Below are 22,877 nucleotides of genomic sequence, written 5' to 3'. Positions count from 1 at the left end.
CGGGGGCGCCTTGAGGTCATCCGTGGTCGCCCGAAGCAGCCAGCATGTGGCGAAAAGGGGCGGTCCTCGCTTGCCTTCCGCACCGGAGAAGGGCAGGAGCTGCTGGTGCCGAAGTCTCCCGCCGTGACGCCCTCGCGACATGCCGGAGGAGGCGCGCTTCCCTCCGGCCAAGAGATTCCGACCCGGGTCAGGGCCTCCAAGCCGTGCCGGGTCCTGCCCTCCCGGGAGGCGAGTAGTTATGCTGCTGACGGCGGGCGGTGGCGGAGGAGGCGGAGGAGGCGGAGGAGGCGGAGGAGGCGGAGGAGGCGGAGGAGGCGGAGGTCGGAGGCAGCAGCCCCTGGCCCAGCCTTCAGCCAGTCCCTACCGTGAGGCCCTGGAGCTGCAGCGCCGGAGTCTGCCCATCTTCCAGGCACGGGGGCAGCTGTTGGCCCAGCTTCGAAACCTGGACAGTGCTGTCCTCATCGGTGAGTGGCTATGCTGGTAGGCCCTTCCTTGTTCTCCCTACCTGTCTTCAAGAGAACAATTTTTCTTAAGTGCCACTCATTCTCTTACATTCATTTCTCCAACAATCTTGAACTCCTTTTCAGTGGCAGGTCCAAAAAGAGATTCTCGAAGAGTCGGACAGCGCTGTCCTGGAGTTGTTGCAGCCCAGTGGGAGTGACAGACGTGTAGTCATGGATTCACCTTCCGTGAAAGGGTAGAGGGAGCTCACCAAGGGTTTTGGAAACTTAGGATAGTGGATCTAACCGAGTCTGTGAAGAGACAGCTGGAGGTGGTCTCTGGAGGAAGAATATTCTCTGTAGAGGGGAGAGCCTGCCTGAGAGACTGGAAACTAGAAACAGTGTGGTGGAACAGAAAATAATCATTTCTGGTGCATGAGAAGAGTTGTGGAGCAGGGACTAATTTCAGAAGGCTTTGATCCCTAAAGTTTAAGAAATGGGAGTTCTTGAAAGACAGAGGATGAGCTGCCCAAGAGGAGAAGGAAACTGGGAGTGCTGTTAGTCAGAGGATGAGCTATAAGAGGAGAGTAAACAGATGCAAAGGAGGGTCCAATAATCTGTGGAACCCCCCCCCCCAAATTGCCCACTGCATTTGGATTCTAGCCACTGATTGTGGATTCCATTGAGAGCTATTGCTTTCTTTTTTCTTTTTTCAGTACCTAGGATTGAACTCAGGACCTTGTGCTTGCCAGGGAGGCATGGCACCACTGAGCTAAATCCCAGGCCTGTTTCTTTTCTTTTCTTTTTTTTTTTCATTGAGAGGTATTTCAACAGTACCATGACTGTAAGAGCTGGCTCTCATTGAGCTGAGAAATAAGGAGGTGAGAGAAGAAATGCAGAAGCAGACTTCTGTTTTGAGAAAAAGACTGGGAGGAACTTGCAAATGTAGGTAGGTTAAAAGGAAGGACTCAGCAGAGGGGGCTGAAAATGGAATGTAGCTAATGGTACAAAAATCAGGAGGCATGGGGAAGGGGACTTTGGGAACAAGGGCTGGATGGGTGCTGGCCTGGAGTAGGAAGGCCATCTCAGAGACTGTGTGCCTGGAGAAAGAATGGTGTGATCTCAGAAATGCTATAGGAGGAGGTCAAGGAAGATCACATTTGAGAAATTTTTCTCTGAGACAAGTGCAGGAGTTCTGCTGAGAGCGGGAGTCCCAGGGCCTCAAATAGGCCTTGGGGAGGATAGAGGTAAAAGACAGGCTGCAAAACCAGGAACAAGATTGATGGTTGAGTTGGTTCCCAGATGCAGTTTGGCCCTATCACTACACAGTGGGTTATTTTACTTTAGCAATACTCAGTTGTTCTGGTATAGGAGCAGGAAAGATGCAGAGACATTGATCTAACTTTGAGGTTGTGCCTGGTAGATTACAGAATAATCAAATTCTTAGTCTGTGATTATTGGCTGGCTCAGACAGGATGAGCAGTTAGAGGAGTTGATGAGTGGGAGAAAATGCAAGAATAACAGGATGGTAGGACTTGGTGAGGTTAGAAAGGGTGAGATTTCTTGAGTTATTTGTTCCAATTAGGCACTGTTAAAGGGACCCACAGTGAGTAGGAAATGACATTTATTGGATGCTTACTCTGCAGGGAGTTTAAATCCACAAAGAGACAGAAACTTTCTTTGCCCTCTAGAAATGTCTGGTATTAGAAGAGGACACAAATATTTAAACCCTTCTGTATGGCATAGGATGGTCAGTGCTACAAGAGAGACCAACAAGGCACTAAAAGTCCAGATGAAGGCCATCTCTGCGGCCCCAGGGGGAAGATATGACCCACTCATCTTGTAGCTTGCCAGGCAGAAGCATGGGGCAGGTATTATGTCTGTAATAGTGTGGGCAAGTAGAGGGTTTGAAAGAAAGCAGTAGACCGGGAAACGATGAGAAGTTTGTTATGGCTGCGGTGTATGAGTAGGTGTCAGTACTTATCAATGTACTTTCTCCCCTGCCTCCTCCTGCCCCCCTCAGTACTGGGGTTGAACCCAGGGCCTTATACTGCGAGGCAAACACTCTACCACTGAGCTACAACCCAGACAAGGTTTTTCTACATTGCCCAGGCTATCCTAGAACCTGTGATCCTCCTGCCGCAGGCTTCTGGGTGCTGGGATTAGAGGTCTGCACCACAACTCTTGGCTCATAGTGAGTTTGAGACCACCCCAAACAACATAGCAAGACTTATCCTAAAAAAGAAAAATAAAGGGCCAGGGATTTAGCTCAGTGGTTCCAGTGCCTGCCTCGCAAGCGCAAGGTCCCAAGTTCGATCCCCAGTACCAAAAAAAAAATCAGTTCCTACAAGTGGAATTGTGCAATTATATCAAATGGTATAAAACATTTTAAAGATTTTTCAAATATAATTTTTTCTCCCATGAAACAGTGAACACTCTGTGGTGTACACTCAAGTGCCCATTCTCCTGCTACCTTACCAAACTCAGTATTTTTTAAAAATCTTTTTCTTCTGAGTTCAAGCTGTTTTGTTTGTTTGCTAGGTGAACTTTGTGTGAATTTGCATTTAAGTGAGATTTCTTCTGATTTCCTAGGGGAAACTGGCTCTGGGAAGACAACTCAGCTCCCTCAGTACCTCTATGAAGGGAGTGTTGGCCGCCAGGGCATCATTGCTGTGACCCAGCCCCGTCGAGTGGCTGCCATTTCTCTTGCTACTAGAGTCTCAGACGAGAAGAGAACTGAACTTGGGAAGCTGGTACTTCATTTCTTTGTTACCATCAGTACTTCTTTACTAAACAGTGCTCCTACCATGCTCTTTTCCTTTTATTTTCTGAATAAGACTTTTACATAGCAAGGATCTTTCTTGCCACAACTATTTAGACTAATCTCAGAGTTCTTTCTCAGTTTTGGAGAAATCGGGCTCTAACAAGGCCCTAGTCCCATTTCCTTTGCTTTCAAAAGCTCTTGGCAAGTTGGATAAATTAGTTGTTTTCCTTGAGCATCTTTAAGGCTTCAGTAACCTCTGTTAAATCTCTTATCTATAAATTTTTCTAGAAAAAAATGTTTTTTTGAGACAGGGTCTCACTATGTAATCCAAACTAGCTTTGAACTCACAATGTACCCCAAGCTGGCCTTGAACTCATGGTGATCCTCCTACTTCACCCTCCTGAGTGCTGGGATTATAGGCTTTCACCACCATGGTCAGCATTTCTAGAAAAATGTAATAATAGCATCATTTTAGCATACATGTAGGTATTTAGATGAGTCACAGAATGGTATAGAAGACAGATTTATTTGTGTGTGTGTGTGTGTGTGTGTGTGTGCATATGCTAACATAAAAACATCCCAGACATCTTTCCATATCTGTGCATAGCTTCCTGTGAAACTTAAGTAGTTTTGAGGAAGAGATTAATTTTAAAAAAAAATTTTAATTGGTTTTCTGAGGCAGGGTCTCACTATACAGCTCAGGCTGCCTTTGAACTCATTTTGTAGCCCACGCTGGCCCTGAACTCACAGTGATCCTCCTGCCCCAGCCTCCCAAGTGCTGGGATTACAGATGTGTGCCATCATGCCTGGCTTCCTTTTATTTTTTTATTAAAAAATTAAATTATGCAGTATGTAATGATTACATTCATTGGAGGGATTTGGTACACGTACATAATACTTAAATTCTACGTAATACTTAACATTACAGTAGTTAAAGGTTGTATCTGTGTCTGTCTCCCTAACTGCACCACATGCTCACCAGAAGGAGCAGGACAGGGTGGTGTGGCTCTGCTTACTGGGACAGTGCAAGTGCCTAGCACTGGGTAAACTGCTACTCAAAAATGTTTGGTGCATGAATGAATTGTTGTGTCACACAGGTTGGCTATACAGTGCGCTTTGAGGATGTCACCTCTGAAGACACCAGGATCAAGTTCCTAACAGATGGCATGCTTCTGCGTGAAGCAATTTCAGATTCCCTGCTTCGGAAGTACAGCTGTGTCATTTTGGATGAAGCCCATGAAAGGACTATCCACACGGATGTGCTCTTTGGAGTGGTGAAAGTGGCACAGAAGAGGCGAAAGGAGCTGGGAAAACTGCCTCTGAAAGTATGTGCCATATGTTTAAGGAAACAGGCTTGTGTTTCTTTTTCAGGACATTTTCCTCTGTTCGTTCGGCTTTAGAACCATTGGAGAAAGTTAAACGATGACAGGAGTAGAGCAGGCTTCAACCATCTGCTTTTAGGACTTGGGAGGGACACAGAAAGGCTATGTATGCCATTCTTGATACCCATCCTTCTTGTTCTCTTATATAGGTGGTTGTGATGTCAGCTACAATGGATGTGGACCTGTTTTCTCAGTATTTCAATGGAGCACCTGTCCTCTACCTTGAGGGTCGGCAGCATCCAATCCAGATTTTTTATACCAAACAGCCTCAGCATGATTACCTGCATGCTGCTCTTGTCTCAGTCTTCCAGATACACCAGGTATGGAAGAAGGTGCAAATTCCTCTAGTTTATCTTGCAGTTAGTAGTGATGCCATTCAGCCTCAGAAAGAACACCCTTATTATAACAGGTTTGTGAGCTGTATCATCAAGATGAATAAGGAGGTGGGCACAGTGGTGCACACCTGTAATCCCAGCTATTCAGAGAGGCTGAAGCAGGAGGACTGAAAATTCAAAGTCATCCTGGACTTAGTGATACCCGTCTCAAAATAAAAAACAGGGTTGAAGATTTAACTCGGTGGTAGAGCACTTGCCCAGCATGAGAAAGGCCCTGGGTTCGCTCCCCCAGACCACCCCTCCAACCCATCTCACATACACAGAATGAATAAGGAGTTCATTTGCTATGTCTAGTGTTCTAGTTACTTTTCTCATTGCTGAGACAAAATAGCCAACACCCAAAGTTAAAGGAGGAAGTTTATTTTGGCTCACAGTTTGTAGAGGTTTCAGTTCGTAGTTGGCTGATTCCAGGGCAGGGTGGCCTGGCAGAGAAGAAACAGCTCATGGCATGCAGACAGGAAACAGAGATCAAGGGAGGAGGGAAGGAGATATACTGTCCCAGGCCACACCACCAAGACCCATCAGGCCTCATCTCCCAAACCACATTTACCTATAAACTTGTCAGTGGAATAATTCACTGATAATTATCATGTCCCCATGATCGAGTCACCTGGGGGCACATCTAGATAGAAACCATAACAACCAGTTACTTTTGATGAATGTATTATATATTATAAACATATACTAATAAAACAAGGGAGGGTTCTTTGTTGGAAATGCTACTTCATTAGTAATAAATACATATTTTCATATTAAAAGGGAGGGGAGCAACCTTAGTTAAAACACTTTAAAAAAAAAACCCTACATACCGTCTTTCTGTATACTTTAAATCATCTCTAGATGACTTATAATACCTAGAATAATGCAAATGCCATGTAAATAGTTATTATACTGTATTGTTTAGGGAGTAATGACAAAATATATCTGTACTTGTTCAGTACAGATGCAAGTTTTTAAAATATTTTTGATCTGCTATTGGTTGAATCTATAGGTGTAGACCCCAAAGATTTGAGGGGCCAACTGTGTACACACACACACACACACACACACACACACACACTCATTAATTATTACTAAAATTCTTTCAATTCTGCCATCAAGCAGTTCACAAATTAATCTATCTAAAGAGATATCAAAGAAAGATCAGGTCGTTGGTGCATGCCAATATTTCCAGCACTCTGAGAAGCTGAGGCAGTTGCCTTACCTGGGCAACTTAGTAAGACCCTGTTTCAAAATAAAAAATTATAAAAAGGATTGGGGATGTTTCTCTATGAGAGCCCTAAGGTTCAATCGCCAGTACCGCGTACACACATACATACACAAAATGCTGAGGGTGTAGCTCAGTGCAGAGACCTTGGATTCAATCCCCAGTACCTCCAAAAAGAGAAAATTTTTAAAAAAGAAGAAAAGAAAGGAAAAAATCAGGTAAATGGGTATGCATTAACACTTAGATGTTATTCTCCTTGAAGATGAACCAATGAACTTCAGCGTCTCAAACAGGTGTCCATGAAAGTGTACTTTTCAAGTGTAGCTAGGAAAGTATGTTGATAGCTTCATTAATAAGGATTCCCCTGAAAGCTTTAAGTAGTTTCTGGCCATTTTCATGGATTAAGATTTCTCTAAGTTGTCTCTTATCTGCTTCATCTTTCAAGATGCTTATGAAGGAAAGAAAGCTTTATGCAGATTTTATTTGCCTGACTGAGCTTTTCATGTTATTGTTCTTATAGAAAGGAATCTCATAATTTTCCTTCAAGAATTCCTTACTTAGGGGCAGGGGTGTAGCTCAGTGGCGCCATGCCTACCTGGCAAGTGCAAGATCCTGAGTTCGATCCCCGGTACCGCAGAAAAAAAGAAAAAAGAATTCCTTACCTAGTTTTTAAATACAGCTGCTAACTCATATGCATTATAGTTCTGTGTATTGCTAATATGGTTTTCTTCCAAGGAGACATCAATATTGAAGCTGCTCCCCCGACAAACCCCTTTGGTTCTGGGGATTGAACCCAGGGCCTTGTATATTTGAGGCAAGTGCTCTACCACTGAGCTACATCTCTGGCCCTTTTTATTTTATTTTGAGACAGAGTCTTGCTAAACTACCCAGGCTGGCCTCAAACTCATGGTTCTCCTGCCTTTGCTTCCTGAGTAGCTGGCCTTACAGATGTGTGTTGCACACCTGGCTATATGGAGGCTTTACATCTCCACAATTAAGAAAAATAACTCTAGGAAACACCAGCATGACTTTCCTTTCTACCTTTTTTATAGGAAGCCCCTTCTTCTCAGGATATCCTAGTGTTCCTCACTGGTCAGGAGGAGATCGAAGCAATGAGCAAGACCTGCCGAGACATTGCAAAGCATCTCCCGGATGGCTGCCCCAGGATGCTAGTTCTTCCTCTGTATGCCTCCCTGCCCTATGCACAGCAACTCCGAGTCTTCCAAGGGGCCCCAAAGGTGAGTGCACAGCTTCTTCTGTCCAGCCCCACTCTTGGCACCCAGTTGGATCCACCAGTGGGGCCTGTGTGCCTGTCAGCAGGCTCCAGATAAGGTCAATTGACCACATACCAGCTCAGCTAGGTGACCTGGTGAAAATATATAATATTGCCTGTGAGAAGTACAGGGGAACAGTTGTCAGGAGAAGAACGGGGACAGTGGTCAGGGCATGAAGAAAGGCTGAAAGGTAAGCGAGTGAGGGGTCGTAGAAACCTCGCTTGTCCACAGTGCCATTTATTGTGTGCCTCTGCTGTGTCAGACATGGTGCTAGCACCCATATCCACTGTCTCTCATCCTCACTGACTCTCATGGGGTTCCCATGGTCATAGTGAAGCCCCAAGAGAGGAAGCAGGATTTGCTCAAGGGATACACAGTAGGAAACTGCTGGGACCAGGAATCTGACTCACATCTACTTGCTTCTGAATCTTGTGCTTGGTCCACTACATCTCATCATCTCAAATTAACCTTTAGGACTGCAGGGTCATCCTCTTTTCCCATGGCCCAGTTTAATGACCAACAATTAATATTAGTCACTGCCATTAATAACAAAGTCATCTGTTCTTGGGTCATGAGTGAATTGTGGAAATTAACGGTGAGAATATGTTTAAAACTTCTGAATCATATGTGTGTCATATGGCTTTTTGGTTTTCTTCCTCCTTTTAGGGTTATCGCAAAGTGATCATTTCAACCAACATCGCTGAAACCTCCATAACCATTACAAGAATAAAATATGTAGTTGACACGGGCATGGTTAAAGCAAAGAAGTATAACCCTGGTGAGAATTCGTAGCTCATGAATGTCTCTCCTGTGATTAGCGAGCAACCACTGACACTGTAGTCCCACAATCTTCCCCAAAATGAGCATTTCATGTTTGTAAGTAATTGAGATATGAGTGGCAGGGACCATAAGTAAGACAGTGCACAAGTAAAGTCCAAAAGGAGACCTAAGGCAGGTATGTGAGACAAGAGGTCAAGACAAGAAAGAAGAGCCCAGATTTAGCAAACCAGGGAACAGGGTCAGGAACCAGGGCAGAAGGTCTGTGAACTCATCAGAAGGTGGGTAAGAATAATGACTTGAAGGCAAGGGATGGAATGATACTAGTCAAAGACTTTCATGAAATACAGTATTTGAGTGTGGCTGGCTTGTGCTCCCATTTTTCCCAAGAAGGAGACATACTCGTAGGCTGGAGTGAGGGACAGAGTGTGAAGCACCGGCAGTCTCCTGCAAATGTGCAGTGGCCAGCTTGCTTGAAGTCCTCTGTACTCATTTCTGCTTTATACCTCCTTTATTCTACAGAGGACCTGAGGCAGGTGAAATACTGCTTCCCGATACTTAAGTCTTCTAAGCGCTTGAGGGGCTGACTCTCACAGACACTGTACTCCTAGAGATAATATGCAAATGAGTAGGGGTCTCCAGTGTCTGGCACAAAACACACTTTTGCTGAGAAAACGAATGTCATTTACTCGTAGGAAACGAACATGATCTCTCTCTTCTCAGAATTGGGAGGGAGGATAAAACATGTAGGTGATTTGAGGCATTTACTTTGAGTCATTACTAGTGTGACCGACCTCCTAGGAGTTGGCACTGGAGGTCCCATGTTCAACCAACCATCAGTCCCAGGTAAACGGGTGGTTGACCTTCTGATTTGAAAACCACTCTTCTGATTCCCTGCTACAAGCGTAAGTCTTTTTAAAATTTTTTTTGGTACCAGGGATCGAACTCGGGACCTTGCGCTTGCGAGACAGGCGGCAGAACCACTGAGCTAAATCTCGGGCCCTTTTTTTGATGTTTATATAACAGATTTCACCGAGGGCTTATAGCAAGGCTCCAGTTCACTGTGGGGCCCGACTACCTCAGAGCAACCTGGTTTTGTGCTTTCTCATTTAGCCTTGAGTTTTTCCAGACCCCTGTATTGCGGAAAGACTCACTGGTGGTGTGAGAACCATTTCATTCTGTCAGCGCTGTAGAAACAGCTTGTTATGTGATAAGCAAAGCACTCACGGGGCCCATTCTCCCTCCAGACAGTGGTCTTGAGGTGTTAGCTGTGCAGCGGGTGTCAAAGACCCAGGCCTGGCAGCGCACAGGGAGGGCTGGCAGAGAGGACAGTGGCGTCTGTTACCGGCTCTACACTGAGGAGGAGTTTGAGAAGTTTGATAAGATGACTGTGCCAGAGATCCAAAGGTAGGCTCCAGCTGTGTCTGCATTGCAGCCTTTCGTCTCGGTGTCTCTTTCCTGTGTGCTCGTGTTTTCCCAGAGCTGTTTTTGCTAATGCTCCTCAGTGAACAGGACTGACTCACCAGCTCATCAGGGACAGATGAGCAACCTTCGTCTCTCACTCTTGACAGGTGTAACCTTTCCAGTGTGATGCTGCAGCTCCTAGCAATGAAAGTTCCAAATGTGCTCACCTTTGACTTCATGTCCAAACCATCTCCAGGTAAGTGGAATCCTCAGCATTGTGGAAAGTGGATGGATAGGCAGCAACAAATTTCTCTTCCCCAAAAAGTATTTTGGAAGAAAATGTATTTCAGTAATCTCCTTGTGCTTATTTAATTTGAGGGATAACAATATCAGAGAAGCATCTCAAAGTCATGAAGTGACTGATTCAGTACTGCCAGCAACATCATATATCCATGGAATACTGCAGAAACCTAATGAAACTTTACTTTTGTCAGCAGAAGGATGGCAGAAGATCAATTTCTTTGCTTTTAATTGGAATATGGCTACTCCCTGCCCTTCACTGGTAATCTCCCTGCGGAGGAAGGGAAAAACAACTGAAATTTTGCATGATGATGGTAGCTTTGGCACCTGGCCTCTTACCAATATACCATTTTCCTTTTTTTTCTTCAGTACTTTGGACTGAACCTAAGGTCTTTGCCCTGAGGTATAGCCCAGCGCTCTTTTTCACTTTGAGACAGGGTTTCACTAAGTTGCCCAGTCTGGTCTAGAAGTTGCGATCATCCTGCTTCAGCCTTGTAGAATGCTAGGATTACAAGCATGTGCCACCATGCCCATCTGTTTGACAAGAAGAGATGCAGTTGTTACAAGAAAGGAAGAGAGACAAATGAAGGAGAGATAAAGTAAACCTGTAGTCCCACTCTATCCTCAAGTTTAGTTTTCCTCCTGTGGAACACTCACTGTGGCTGTGTTCTAGTTGTCTTCTAAAGAAAGTCTGTGCTGATGCAAGTACATGTAGTTTCTTAAAAACACAAAGAGCAGTACATACTGTGCACTGCTCTACACTTGATTTTTTCTTTTCATTGCTTAACTCTTACAAAGGAATAGTAACACGTAAGGTATAAGGAGTTATGAAGCCAGCATCTCTGTATTTATTACCAATTCCATGGAAATCCCCCAGGTCCCCTGCCTGGCCAGCCTTGCCTCCTGCCTACTCCCTCTGGCTGACTACTTGTCCATATTTTCTTAATAATTCTCTTGCTCTTTTTTTTTTTTCTTTTTTGCAGTAATGAGGATCCAATGCAAGGCCTTCACACTGCACTACATTCTCCCCGGCTCTCTCTTTTTTTAAGCTCTTTTTATTTTTTATTTTGAGATAGGGTCTCACTAAGTTACCCATGTATGACCTGAGACTTGGATCCTCTTACCTCAGCCTCTCAGGTGCTGGGATTATAAGTGTTCGCCCCTGCACTCACCTCTTGTTCTTCTTTACTGGTGTGATAAACATCTTTGAAAAGTGTGTCAGGGGTAGTGGTGAGAATGGTCTTTGCTGGTATTTGCTGTAGGGTTATCAGAAACGCAGAAGTACTGAACTAGCTGAAACTCCTTCCTGTTGTGAAATTTTGGCTCCTTTTTATGTCTCTCTTTAGATCACATTCAGGCGGCCGTTGCCCAGCTGGATTTGTTAGGTGCTCTTGAACATAAGGATGACCAGCTTACCCTGACTCCAATTGGAAGAAAGATGGCAGCATTTCCTTTAGAGCCCAAGTTTGCCAAAGTAAATGATACCTTCTCAGTCCCCTTTCAGTACACTACAGTTCTACAGTTTAGCCATTCCAAGTGAACATCTTTGCCCAGGGTGTCTAGACTAATTTCACTTGTTTTCTTGAGTACTTAGCCCCTACTTTGTGTATAACAAACACTGGTTTATGTTGTATATGGGATTCAGTCATAAGTCACGGGCCCTGCCCATAGGCACAGGAAGCCTCTGGGGAAGGCAGGCATCTGTCTTACAAAAAAGTAAGACAGTGCAAAGTCATGGTTTTAGAGACACCTGTCCTTTAATTCCTTAGAAGGGAAGCTACAAAAGACTATACAGAAGTACTGTATTCAGGGGCCAGGGATTTAGCTCAGTGGTTCTGCCACCTGTCTCACAAGTGGAAGGTCCCAAGTTCGATCCCCAGTAACTGCCCCCACCCAGTACTGTATTCAGAACCAAGGAGAAAACTTGGTTTATACATTTTTCAATTTGATTTTCAGACCATCCTCCTGTCCCCCAAATTCCACTGCACAGAGGAGATTCTGACTATTGTTTCCCTGCTGTCCGTGGACAGTGTTCTCTACAACCCTCCTGCCCGGCGGGATGAAGTACAGGGTGTCCGGAAAAAGTTCATTTCTAGTGAGGGGGATCATATCACCCTGCTCAATATCTATCGGACCTTCAAAAACATAGGTGGAAACAAGGTGAGTCCTGTCTTATTCCTTTTCTCAAATGATAGCTCTTTCTTTCAGACATGTATTTTGGTTGCAGCTCAAGCTGGCCTTTAACTCACAGTGATCCTCCCGCCTCAGCCTCTGGAGTGGTGGGATTATAGGCATGCCACAATGCCCAGCTCAGATATGTGTTTTTAAGTGCACCTTTCCTTTTTGTCCATATGGTCTAAAGAGCCCTAAAATGTCAGATTATCATTTCAGAAGTATCTGAGTACTGGGAGATAGATACCAGGGAAGGAATGTAATTCTGGCCTTTGTTCTGCTTGTGCTTAACTTGTACTTGATGTGGACAGGTTAGTATTTGGTGACTCAATTTCTTAGCCAGTGTATTAGTCTGTCTTTTGTTGCTATAATGAAATACCCAAGGCAGGCTACTTTATAAAGAAAAGGGGTTTATTTTGGCTCTTAGATTGAGGTGGGCTTTTTTTGTTTGTTTGGTTTTGGTTTTTTGAAATAGGGTCTCACTATGTAGTTCAGGCTGGCCTTGAACTCACTGTGTAGCCCAAGTTGGCCTCGAAATCACAGGAATCCTCTTGCTTCAGCCTCCCAAGTGCTGAGATTATTGGGATGTGCCACCACACCTGGCTTGGCATACAGTTTTGGAGGTGCAAGATCTACAGGACTTATTTGGTAATAAGCTTCTTGTAGCAGAGCCCTGAGTGGTGCAGAGGATCACGTAGCAAGACAGGGAGTGTGTGTGTGTGAGTGTGTGTCTGTGTGTCTGTGTGTCTGTGTCTGACCCCTTTTCCACTTCTAAGAAAACCACTGAGATTCCATGATGGGGGCCCCACCCTAAAGGCCTTATCTCACCCTAATTGCTTTCCAAAGTTCCTACCACTAAACACCTTAGTTAGACTAAATTTCTACCTTTTAATACTTCACAATGAACATTAAAGTGGTGGCACATGCCTGTAATTCCAGCACTCCTGAGGCAGGAGGATCTTCACAAGTTTGAGGCAACCTGGACTACAGACTAAGTTTAAAGCCAGTCTCAACCACATAGCGAGACCCTGTCTCAAAAAGACACAAAAATAAAACAAAAAACATAATGGTGATTAAATTTTAACGATGAAGCCTTGCAGAACATTTAAATCATACCCAGTGATAGCAGCCACAAGATGGGTATTTTTCCCCTACCTGCCCCTACTTTGTCGGCAGTCATTTTTGCTGGTACGATATTTCAGTTCTTTATTCAAAGATGGGGAATGCTAATATAGTCTCCCATCTTCTAGTAAAATCAGTGATTGTACCATAGTGTATGCTTTTATTTTAAAACTACCACTACCCAGTTTTAGCCTTAATAAACTTTTTGCTATATTTACCTCCCTCTTTTTTTTCAGTACCCGGGATTGAACCCAGGGTCTCACACGTGCTAGGCTCTATCATGGAGCTCTACCACTGAGCTACATCCCCAGCCCTCAATATATATACATATATATATGTATATATATGTATATATATATATTTTTTTTTTTGGTACTGGGGATCGAACTCGGGTCCTTGTGCTTGCACAGCAGGCGGCAAAACCACTGAGCTAAATCCCCGGCCCCTCTATATATTTTTAAGCAAATAAAATGCTGTTTATAAAGTGAAAGCACTGAGTCCTTCCTCCCCTTGCTGAGCACCATCCTGTTGCAGCCCCTTCAGCAAAGTGTGCTTTTATTTCATCCCCACCCACATTGTATGCTATAAATAGCAGTATTGTCTCAGACATATAAATATGTATCATTATTAACATTATTATTTGCATAGAAATGAGAGGATTATCACATCTTTGTTTTTCCTGTGCAGGACTGGTGCAAAGAGAATTTTGTCAACAGCAAGAATATGATGCTAGTAGCTGAAGTCAGAGCACAGCTGAGGGAAATCTGCTTAAAGGTACTGTCTTCCTCTCATGTTCTTCAAGGAACTAAACTCACTTTTTTTCAAGTGGCAAATTTTTAGATTCCTCATTACTAGCGATTATAAAAGGTATTCCCATTGTAGAAAAATTTAAAACTCAGAAAGTAAAAGTTATCCATAGTTTTACCTCTCACTATTTTGGCCTATTTCCTATTCCGCCCCCCCCCCCGTTTTAATTGCATTTAATACATAGTTACATCACTGTATATACAATTTATATTTGATTTTATAAACTTTTTCTTTTTGTGTGTGGTGCTGGAGATTGAACCCAGGGCCTCACACATCAGTTTTGTATATTTTATAAGCATTTTCCAGTGTTATTAGAATTTTTCCTAAGAATTCTTCCCAAGCCTTTTGTAGGTATGTAGTATCTTACTTATTTTCTTTAAATCACAAAAGTAATGCATAATTACTAAATATTGACACAATACAGAGCGGTTTATATGCAGAGAGGTTAAAAGTCTTTGTTATACTGCCCCTTCTGAATTAGCCACTCTGTGTACACTTGGATGTGTATGTGAAATTTCCCTTTTAAGACAAATATGTGCATTGCTCTGCAACATACTTTTTTCCACTTGATACGCCTCTTGAATACTTAGTATATCTGAGATGTCTTTCAGTGTCTGCATGTCTTTCTCATTCCTTTTAATGACTTGCTAGCATCTCACTGTATTTATTACAATTTATTTAAGCCCCTATAGTGACCATATATGTTATAATAACCATCCTCCTATACCCACACACACACACACACACACACACACACACACACACACACACAAACACGTGCATGTATCTTTGTGTCTTGGTATGTGTGGAATGAATGAATTTCTAGATTGGGGATTTAGATTTTGATAGATATCACCAAAGTGTCCTCCATGATGTTTTATATTAGCTTATATTCCCTCAGAGTATTGCCAGTCGTATTTCTTTTTTTTTTGGAGTCCTAGGGATCAAACCCAGGGCCTCATGCATGCTAGGCAAGTGCTCTATCAGTGAGCCACACCCCCAGCTTAGAGAATACATGTTTTAAAGCCCTGTCATGGTCTGTTTCATGGTTGCCTGACGCTTCACACTTTACATAGCAGGGGGAGAGCAGTTTATGTGAGCATTCTCCTGTTGCCGAGCACTGAGATGTGTCCGTATTTTTGCCATCATAAACAGCTCTGTGGTAAATGTCTATGCATGAGGGCTCTTCTGAGGCAGCATCCTTAGTGCAGACTGTGCCATGCTCCGAGGAGCCTGTGTCTAATGCCCACTACCAGAAAAAATAGTACCAGTGCTGCCTCTTCTCTTAGTAGCCTGTTTATAATCCACATCTTACATATTTACCCAAACTCCATTTGTGCTTGAACAGTTTTCCTGCCAGTCAGTTTGTTTTTTGAATTTTCTCTATTTATGATTGACAGTATAAAGTGCTTCTCTATTAGTTCTGAGCATAGTGGCCAACAGTGCTTCTTTTTATATGCCAGGCACTAGAGGTCCTTGGATTTTGCAAACTTTCCTACAATTGAGTATCTTCTTGTTGTTTGTTTGTTTGCTTGTTTTTGAGACAAGATCTCTTGCTCTTTAGTTCAGGGTAGCCTTGAACTCACTAGGTATCCCAGGCTGGCCTTGAACTCACAGTGATCCTCCTGCCTCAGTCTCCCTAGTGCTGGGATCACAGGTGTGCTCCACCACACCCAGCTGCAATTGAGTATCTTAAAGCACAATCCAGAAGGGCAATCTGACATACAAAGAAACAGTGATAATTACAATAATCACTGTCATTTGGAAGGACTTACTCTGGTACTGTTGTAAACACCTATCATGGGATTATGTTATTTAAAAATCCTCATTTTGTTCCATTAGGTTGATTCTTATTCTCATTTTACAAATGATGAAGCCAGGCATGGTGGCACATGGCTGTAATCCCAGCACTCAGGCTGAGGCAAGAAGATCAGATCCCCACGAGTTTGAGGCCAGCCTGAACTACATAGTGGTACCCTATCTTTAAAAAAAAAAAAAAAAAGCTGAAACTAATATTAAGCCACTTAAGTACAGACATTCCTCATTTAATGACCGAGTTTCATTCCTGCAACTAGGTCATTCAATGAATTGGTCACTAAATGAGGAATTGTATATAGTATGTTCATTACAGTATTCAGAACAAAAAGTTGGTCAAAGGAAACTCCAACTTGATAACTTTGCTTTTATTTGTATAACTCTTACACGCAGTACTATAATGTACAACAACATAAAACTATAGTACTGTACTGTACAGTACAATTAGCAAAAATTATAGTACTATATAAATGTACCCCCAAGAAAAGACATTGAGGCTCTAAACAAGATGTACAGAACTGTACCCAAAAAAAGATGGGTTATAAGTCTGAACGGTCATTAGACAGGATGGTTGTTAAATGAGGAATAGCTGTAATTTGCCCTGAGCTGGGTGTGGTGGCGCGGCCCATACCTGTAATCCTAGTACTGAGGGAGGCTGAGGCAGGAGGTTGGCAAGTTCGAGTCCTGTGTCTGGGCAACCTAGTGAGACTGTCTCAAAATAAAAAATTAAAACTCTGGGTCTGTTACTCAGTAGTAGAGCACCCCTGGGTTCAGTCCTCAGTACTAGGAGGAGGGGAGAGAGGGAATTTGCCCCAAATCCTACAACCTGTGAATGGGGGAGTTGGCAGTCTGGAAGGAGAGCCCACCAGTTAGTCTCTGAGGCTTCTTGAAGGTGGTGACAACTGAGCTACTTTGTTTTTCTCTTCTTTAATTTTGGAACTGGGGACAGAGCCTAGTGCGCATGTGTGCTGGCAAGTGCTTTCCTACTGAGCTACATCCCAGCCCTTAAGCTGCATTGTGACAGATGAGATAAAAGCTCTTGAGTTAATGAAAAGGAAGAACTGGGGATTGTTTTAAGGATAAAGAGGGGTCTGCTGGAATCTATGAACAGGTAATAGAGTCACGCTCCACTAGAGTGACTAGAAAAAGCCATCCAGAGCCAAGACCACTTTCTCTAGACCTGCCGGATTTCTCATCCTGATTGCTCTCCGCATGCTTCCTTCCCTCCTCTCACCTTCCACCTCTACAAGCACAAGCTCATTTTGCCTGGCCTTTCCACTCGGGAGCCTGGCAGAGAGTGATTCGATTTCTCATTTTTGACCTAAATACCTGGAGGAGAGACACTTGCCAGCCTAGGTAGCAGGGTCCACCCCTTTTGTGTTGCGCTGTGGCAGTGGTTAAGGTCCCATGACCCACTCTGTGGGAGCGAAGGGTGAGGACACTGACCTTCCCTCTGTAGGAGGAGGCAGCATTTCCACTAAGAGTGACATGTGTGGAAGGCCAGACACAAGTACCACACTCTGGCCCAGAGAAGAAAAGGCAGTTGATTATGGAGGACCATAGGCTGCCTGCAGAAGAGAGGTGGGAGAAAAACAAGCAGAGTGGGCTCACTCTCCGTGGCTCATTCATGGCTTCACCTTGGGAAGTTTGCATTGTTTTGCCAAGAGCAGTAGAGGCATTGAAGGTCCTTAGAGGTTGAATGATTTGAGTTGTGCTTTAGGAAGATTAATTTTTGCCATAGCATACAAGGTGATTTGGACTGAGGAAATGATGCAGTGGTCACAGTAAGAGGGGAAGGTTTTTTCTTCCAAGGGTGGATATTTAGGTGAGGGTGTCAGTTACACGGCCTGTCTGTGGTCCGCTAGCTTGTGCAAATATCTCCCCTCCCCACCCCAGTCAGATGTTTTCCTGGTTTCATCCTGCCCATGGCACCTTCAATCCCCTCCATGCTGATACCTGAGGTAATGAGGTAACAGCCTCTGAATGTCAGAAACCCACTTTGTCAGGCTGGCAGTGTGGGCTCCATTTTAGCTCCACTTGTTCTAACACACTATGTAGTGCTGAGCAGTATTTATGTTTGGGGTCTTTCCCATTTCTCACTTTCTCCTGAGGCAGATGTCAATGCCAGTTGTGTCATCGCGAGGAGACATGGAGAGCATCCGCCGCTGCCTGGCTCATAGCCTCTTCATGAGCACTGCTGAGCTGCAACCTGATGGTACCTATGCCACCACAGACACCCACCAGCCAGTGGCTATCCATCCCTCATCTGTCCTCTTCCACTGCAAGCCAGCCTGCGTTGTGTACACTGAGCTGCTCTACACCAACAAATGCTACATGCGGGACCTCTGCGTGGTGGATGCTGAGTGGCTATATGAGGCTGCCCCAGAGTACTTCCGGAGGAAGCTGAGAACCACCAGAAGCTGAGCCACCCCAGCGAGCTCCCAGACAGCTGGTACCTTGAACCACTGCTGTCCTAGCCGACTGCCAGGTCAACATCTGGAGAAGCTACAAGTGTCCCTGCAGCTGAATGTGGTGACTTCCAGGAGCTTGAAAACATCTTTACTTAAACTCCTCAGACTGAACTGTGTAGATGTGTACATATCATTTGTACCTTGGAAACTTAAGAGTTATGCTTTTGGTTCTTGCAGGGTGACTTTGGGTAACTTAGTTAATTTCTGAGCCTCCTTTTTCTCATTTGCCAAATAGGGGGTAATAATCATAGCACTGGGGTCCTGAAGTCTAGAGAAAATGAATGGACAGTACTCAGGGCTTTGCCTGGCATAGGACAGATATAAGGTGAATTGTGAGTCATGTGCAATGTCATTGTTTTCTAGGTGATAATGTGAATTAAGTTCTACAACAAAATCTCCTGAGTTTGTGTGACTAAAGGAGATTTTCTAGAAGGGGGCCATAGAAAGTTTCAGAACTTGGATGTTGTTAGTGATTCTACTTCACCCTTTTTTTTTTCGGTAGTTTTGGGATTGAACCACGGATCTTGTGTGTCTGGCAGGTGCTCTCCCACTGTGCCACACCCCTAGCCCCTTGATTCTGTCTTAATGTCTACCTGTATGAAGCTGTAAAATAGAAAACATAAGACATTAACTTGTAGACATTTCAGGAGGGAGGTGCTGTGGTCTCTTACCCCCTGGGATGGTTGTCCTCTCCTACTGAACCTCATGTGTAGCCTGTGGACCGCTGTTTGTCTCCAAGCAGAGACCAGTAAAGGAGTCTCTCGGTCCTTGGTGCCTCTGTTATGCAAGTTCCCACCAGTGCTTTCGGGAAATGTGTCAGTTTCCTGGGTGAAGGTTGATTTGTACCTTCTGAATCATATCAGGTGTAGACATGTAGACTGACCTCTCCATGTGATGGCCACCTCCAAAACCAGTTGTCATTTTTTCTTTAACTGGGCACTTCTGAACAAATGTGCATGCAGGATGATTTCATGCTTTATTTCCACTGTTTCCTTTTGGACAGGGCTACTGTTGAGAGCTGATGCTAGAGGGAGAGAGAGGAAAGAGATGCATGATCAGTGAAAATTCAAGAGCATTAGCTCATCTCATCCACCACAGCCGGTCTTTTTTTTTTTTTTTTTCTGGTACCAGGGATCGAACTCAGGACTTGTCCCTTGCCAGGCAGGTGCAGCACAGCTGAGCTACATCACCCCCCCCCCCCGCCCCGCCTTTTTTCCAGTACCCAGAATGGAACTCAGGACCTTGCACTTGCCAGGCAGGCACAGCACCACTGAGCTAAATCCCAGACCCTTGGTCTTTATCTTCTTGGATCTTACTGATTTTCTGCGGTCTTTTCTCTTCCATAGATCCTAAGGGACAGTTTGGATTTGCTCTTTCCTAACTGCAGCAGGCACTTCTCTCTAATTCCTATTGTCACTTCCTGTTGAGAAAATACACTAAAGGTTCTTCTTAGCTAGTTAGTTATCAAAAGTAAAGTCTTTCCTCAGAGAGTGTTTAGAACTAGAGGAAGTTAGATTTAGCCCTATTATTATGCTTATTTTGTACACTTATAAATGAAGTCAGGGGTGGTGGCACATGTCTGTAATCCCAGCACTCCAAAGGCTGTGGCAGGAGGACTGAGTTCAGATCCAGCTTGAACTTCATAGTGAGACCCTGTCTAAAAAAAAAAAAAAAAAAAAACATTTGATCCCTGATACCAAAAAAAAAGAAGGAAGCTGGGTGTGGTAACACACACCTATAATCCCAGCATTCTGGAGGGTGAGGCAGGAAGATCACCATGAGTTCCAGGTCAGCCTGGGCTACTTAGTGGGATCAAGGCCAGCATGAGCCACATAGTGAGACTCTGTCTCAAAAAAAAAAGGACAATGGTTAGTCTGGATGGTCTTCATTTAGGGTCCAGCAAGTTCTTTAGAAATCATAACTGACTGGGCACCTCTTGTGTAAGTCTGAGCCAGTCTTCATAAGCACTAGCCATGGTCTTGAGCAGCCACATTTTTTGCCAGTGTTTAGGGTTGTCTGGGCACTTACGATTTATTTCTGTTAGACATGGTTACATCTAGGCCAAATGGGATTTGACAGATCCTGTATACCTTATAGAATTTTTTTGTTTTGGTACCAGGGATTGAACTTGGGACCTTGCACTTGCAAGGCAGGTGGCAGAACCACTGAGCTAAATCCCCGGTCCATCTTAAGGAATTTTTGAACTGGTTCTTCACAGCTCAGTTCATTCTTAGCATCACTATCTGAAAAGTTCTCCAGAAAGTTTTTTTTTTTTCTCTTTGTGTATTTTTCTCATCAATAATAGGAGGCAAGGATGTGTGGCCTGACTTGGTAAAAGAAAATTTTGTGGTTTTAATAGAACATTTATCATGCTGATTAAAAAAAAAAAAGCAAGTTGAACAATTTATTCCTCAGCAATTAGTACTTTTCCTCCTATATTCCTCAACACATTAGCTAATGGTATTCTCTAGGTCAGGGAAAACCTAACTTGGAGTAATTTATGTCCACTTTCAGTACCTGGATAGTTTGTGGAAATGTATATGTATTCTCTGAGGAGTAAAGAAGGTAAGCAGCTTCTAAGTAGCTTTAATGTTTCTGTATAGAAATATGTTTATCACTGTAACATTGTAGAATTTTAATACAGTAGTTTTTTTATTGGGCTTTTTGAAAAGTTGATCTTTAACATAGCTGCTCAGGGATTAAATCAGATGTAAAAACCATTCTGACTACATATTACTACAGTGAAATAAGTGGTTATTTTATTGAGCTTCAGGGATAGTACACTTTAAATTTAAACTTTCTTAAAGAAGGTTAAATATTTCACAGTGATATTGCAGTACAATCTTGCTATTCTTTTTCAGTTGGTAAAATCTCTGATGATGTGATGTGTCTTTTCCGAACTCTGAAATCTCTATCTGTATCAATCACCAGCTCCCATGAGCAGCTTCCTGTGACTAGGTGCACCCCAAGCAGCTCTGCATGCCTGCTCTGGGTGTTTGTCTTTAGTGCCAGTAATTTTGGAGTGTGAGACACTTGGAGTAACACTCACTTCATTACAGGAGAGGGCTATGAGCACCAGGGCTTTGGTGAAAACCCTTAATGCTGCCACTCTGCTAGTTGAAGAGACACCAAATGGGAACATGTGTTTGCCCTGAGTGTAAAGCTGATTATACACTGTGATGTAAATCCAAGCCACCTGGAACTGTGGCCATGCACCTGAGATGTTGTTGCTTGGCTATATAAAGAAACGCTGCACTTGTGGGGAAACAAGAATTTTATTGTACTGTATTTGATAAGACTTTTAATTTGCAGAAAAAACGAGGCAGAAAAAGTTGATTTAGGCTTACGTTGTGTTTTGAGTCTGGTCTTAATTCAGACATAACTAAACAGCTCTTGTATGTAATGCTGAAATTTGCACTCACCTATCAAATCCATAAAAATGAATCTAGTACCCGATAATGTGTGGCTTCTTTGTTGGGTCTCCTTTCCATTACTCACAGAAAGCTGTTTAGGAACTATTAAGTACTGGTCTTATTGCTGTTAATATAATAAGCCATCCTTTCTTGGTACCTTATACTGTGTATCCTGGGAAGACAGTGAGACCAGGATAAACCCAAGAAACGCCATCTTGGCCTGTAGATAAACTCCCCTCATGCCCCTCCCCTTATAAAATAGATGTTTTTATAACTGCTTGTTCTGCTTCTGTAAATTTGCTTCATCGCTTCTTGGAAAGAGATAGTGCCCTTTACCGTAAATTGCCCTAATCTGACAAGACAGCAAGATAGCTAGTTGTGAATTAACCTACCCTTGAACTTGTCTTCTTAAAATAACACCTATAAAAGCTATGCTGCTATAACACCCTATATAAACTGTGCTGTTCCTGGACTCAGGGCTTCACTTAGCTTAGCGAGTGCAGTCGCGCGTGAATAAACTCCTTTCAGTTTAACTTTGTCGTTGGTCCCAGTGTTTGGTGACTTATCGGCTCGCTTGGCACAACAAACAATATGATTGTTTTGTTTTTTGTTTTTGAGACAGGGTCTAGCTATGTAGTTCAGGCTGGCCTTTAACTCACTGTGTTGCCCAGGCTGACCTGAAACTCGCGGAGATCCTCCTGTCTCAGCCTCCGGATTGCTGGGATTACAGGCGTGCACCACCATGCCCTCTGGATTGTTTATTCTTAACTCAAATCTGATGTAAGCCATAGTTTCTTGCCCCTAGGGAAAATGATGTTCATCAGAATTTGTATGCAAAATTGGAAGGTACGAAAAGAGGTCACCGAAACTAGTGACAGATCCTACCCTTCCGAATGTCACAATTTGACATTGGTGCAGGGAGGCTGCCAGGTAAACCAGCTGTGCCAAGGAGGCTTGTGCTGAAAGGAAATGAAGCGCGTTTGGATGCATACAAGCATGAATTCCTTTCCGGAGAAAGCTAGGTTGCAAGAAAGCCCTTTATGGGAAGTGACTCTGAAGTCTGGTCTGGGAAGAGTTGGAGGCGGCAAAGGCTCATTCCACGCAGTCAGAAAGCCTGGTTTTGAGAACAGTAGG

The 22,877-nt window shown here is 43.7% G+C and overlaps 1 protein-coding gene across 2 annotated transcripts; it reads left to right on the top strand.

The window, feature by feature from the left end:
* The first annotated feature begins 1 nt into the window (after position 1).
* Dhx33 (DEAH-box helicase 33) lies at positions 2–22,280 on the top strand. Of its 2 annotated transcripts, none has more exons than XM_004857339.4 (12): positions 2–464; positions 3,033–3,193; positions 4,302–4,529; positions 4,736–4,906; positions 7,241–7,426; positions 8,129–8,240; positions 9,487–9,646; positions 9,811–9,899; positions 11,290–11,417; positions 11,900–12,103; positions 13,925–14,011; positions 17,975–22,280. In XM_004857339.4, the coding sequence occupies exons 1-12, from the start codon at positions 140–142 to the stop codon at positions 18,281–18,283; spliced, it is 2,160 nt and encodes a 719-aa protein (XP_004857396.1). In that variant the 5' UTR covers positions 2–139; the 3' UTR covers positions 18,284–22,280. The 2 variants fall into 2 exon arrangements, with proteins under 2 accessions (XP_004857396.1, XP_087048137.1); XM_087192011.1 differs by lacking the exon at positions 2–464 and adding an exon at positions 490–1,389.
* The last annotated feature ends 597 nt before the right edge of the window (positions 22,281–22,877 follow it).

This window comes from Heterocephalus glaber, unplaced genomic scaffold (assembly GCF_053883595.1).
Source record: "Heterocephalus glaber isolate CG9 unplaced genomic scaffold, H.glaber_assembly_v1.0 deba00001564, whole genome shotgun sequence".
Classification (NCBI taxonomy): domain Eukaryota; kingdom Metazoa; phylum Chordata; class Mammalia; order Rodentia; family Bathyergidae; genus Heterocephalus; species Heterocephalus glaber.
The sequence above is the reverse complement of the archived record's forward strand: the minus strand, read 5'-3'. Positions and strand labels throughout refer to the sequence as shown.

Coding starts and splice junctions, on each gene's coding strand:
- Dhx33 (XM_004857339.4), top strand. CDS start 140: ATGCCGGAGGAGGCGCGCTTCCCTCCGGCCAAGAGATTCCGACCCGGG. Junction 9,647..9,810: donor ACTGTGCCAGAGATCCAAAG/GTAGGCTCCAGC, acceptor CACTCTTGACAG/GTGTAACCTTTCCAGTGTGA. Junction 9,900..11,289: donor CATGTCCAAACCATCTCCAG/GTAAGTGGAATC, acceptor GTCTCTCTTTAG/ATCACATTCAGGCGGCCGTT.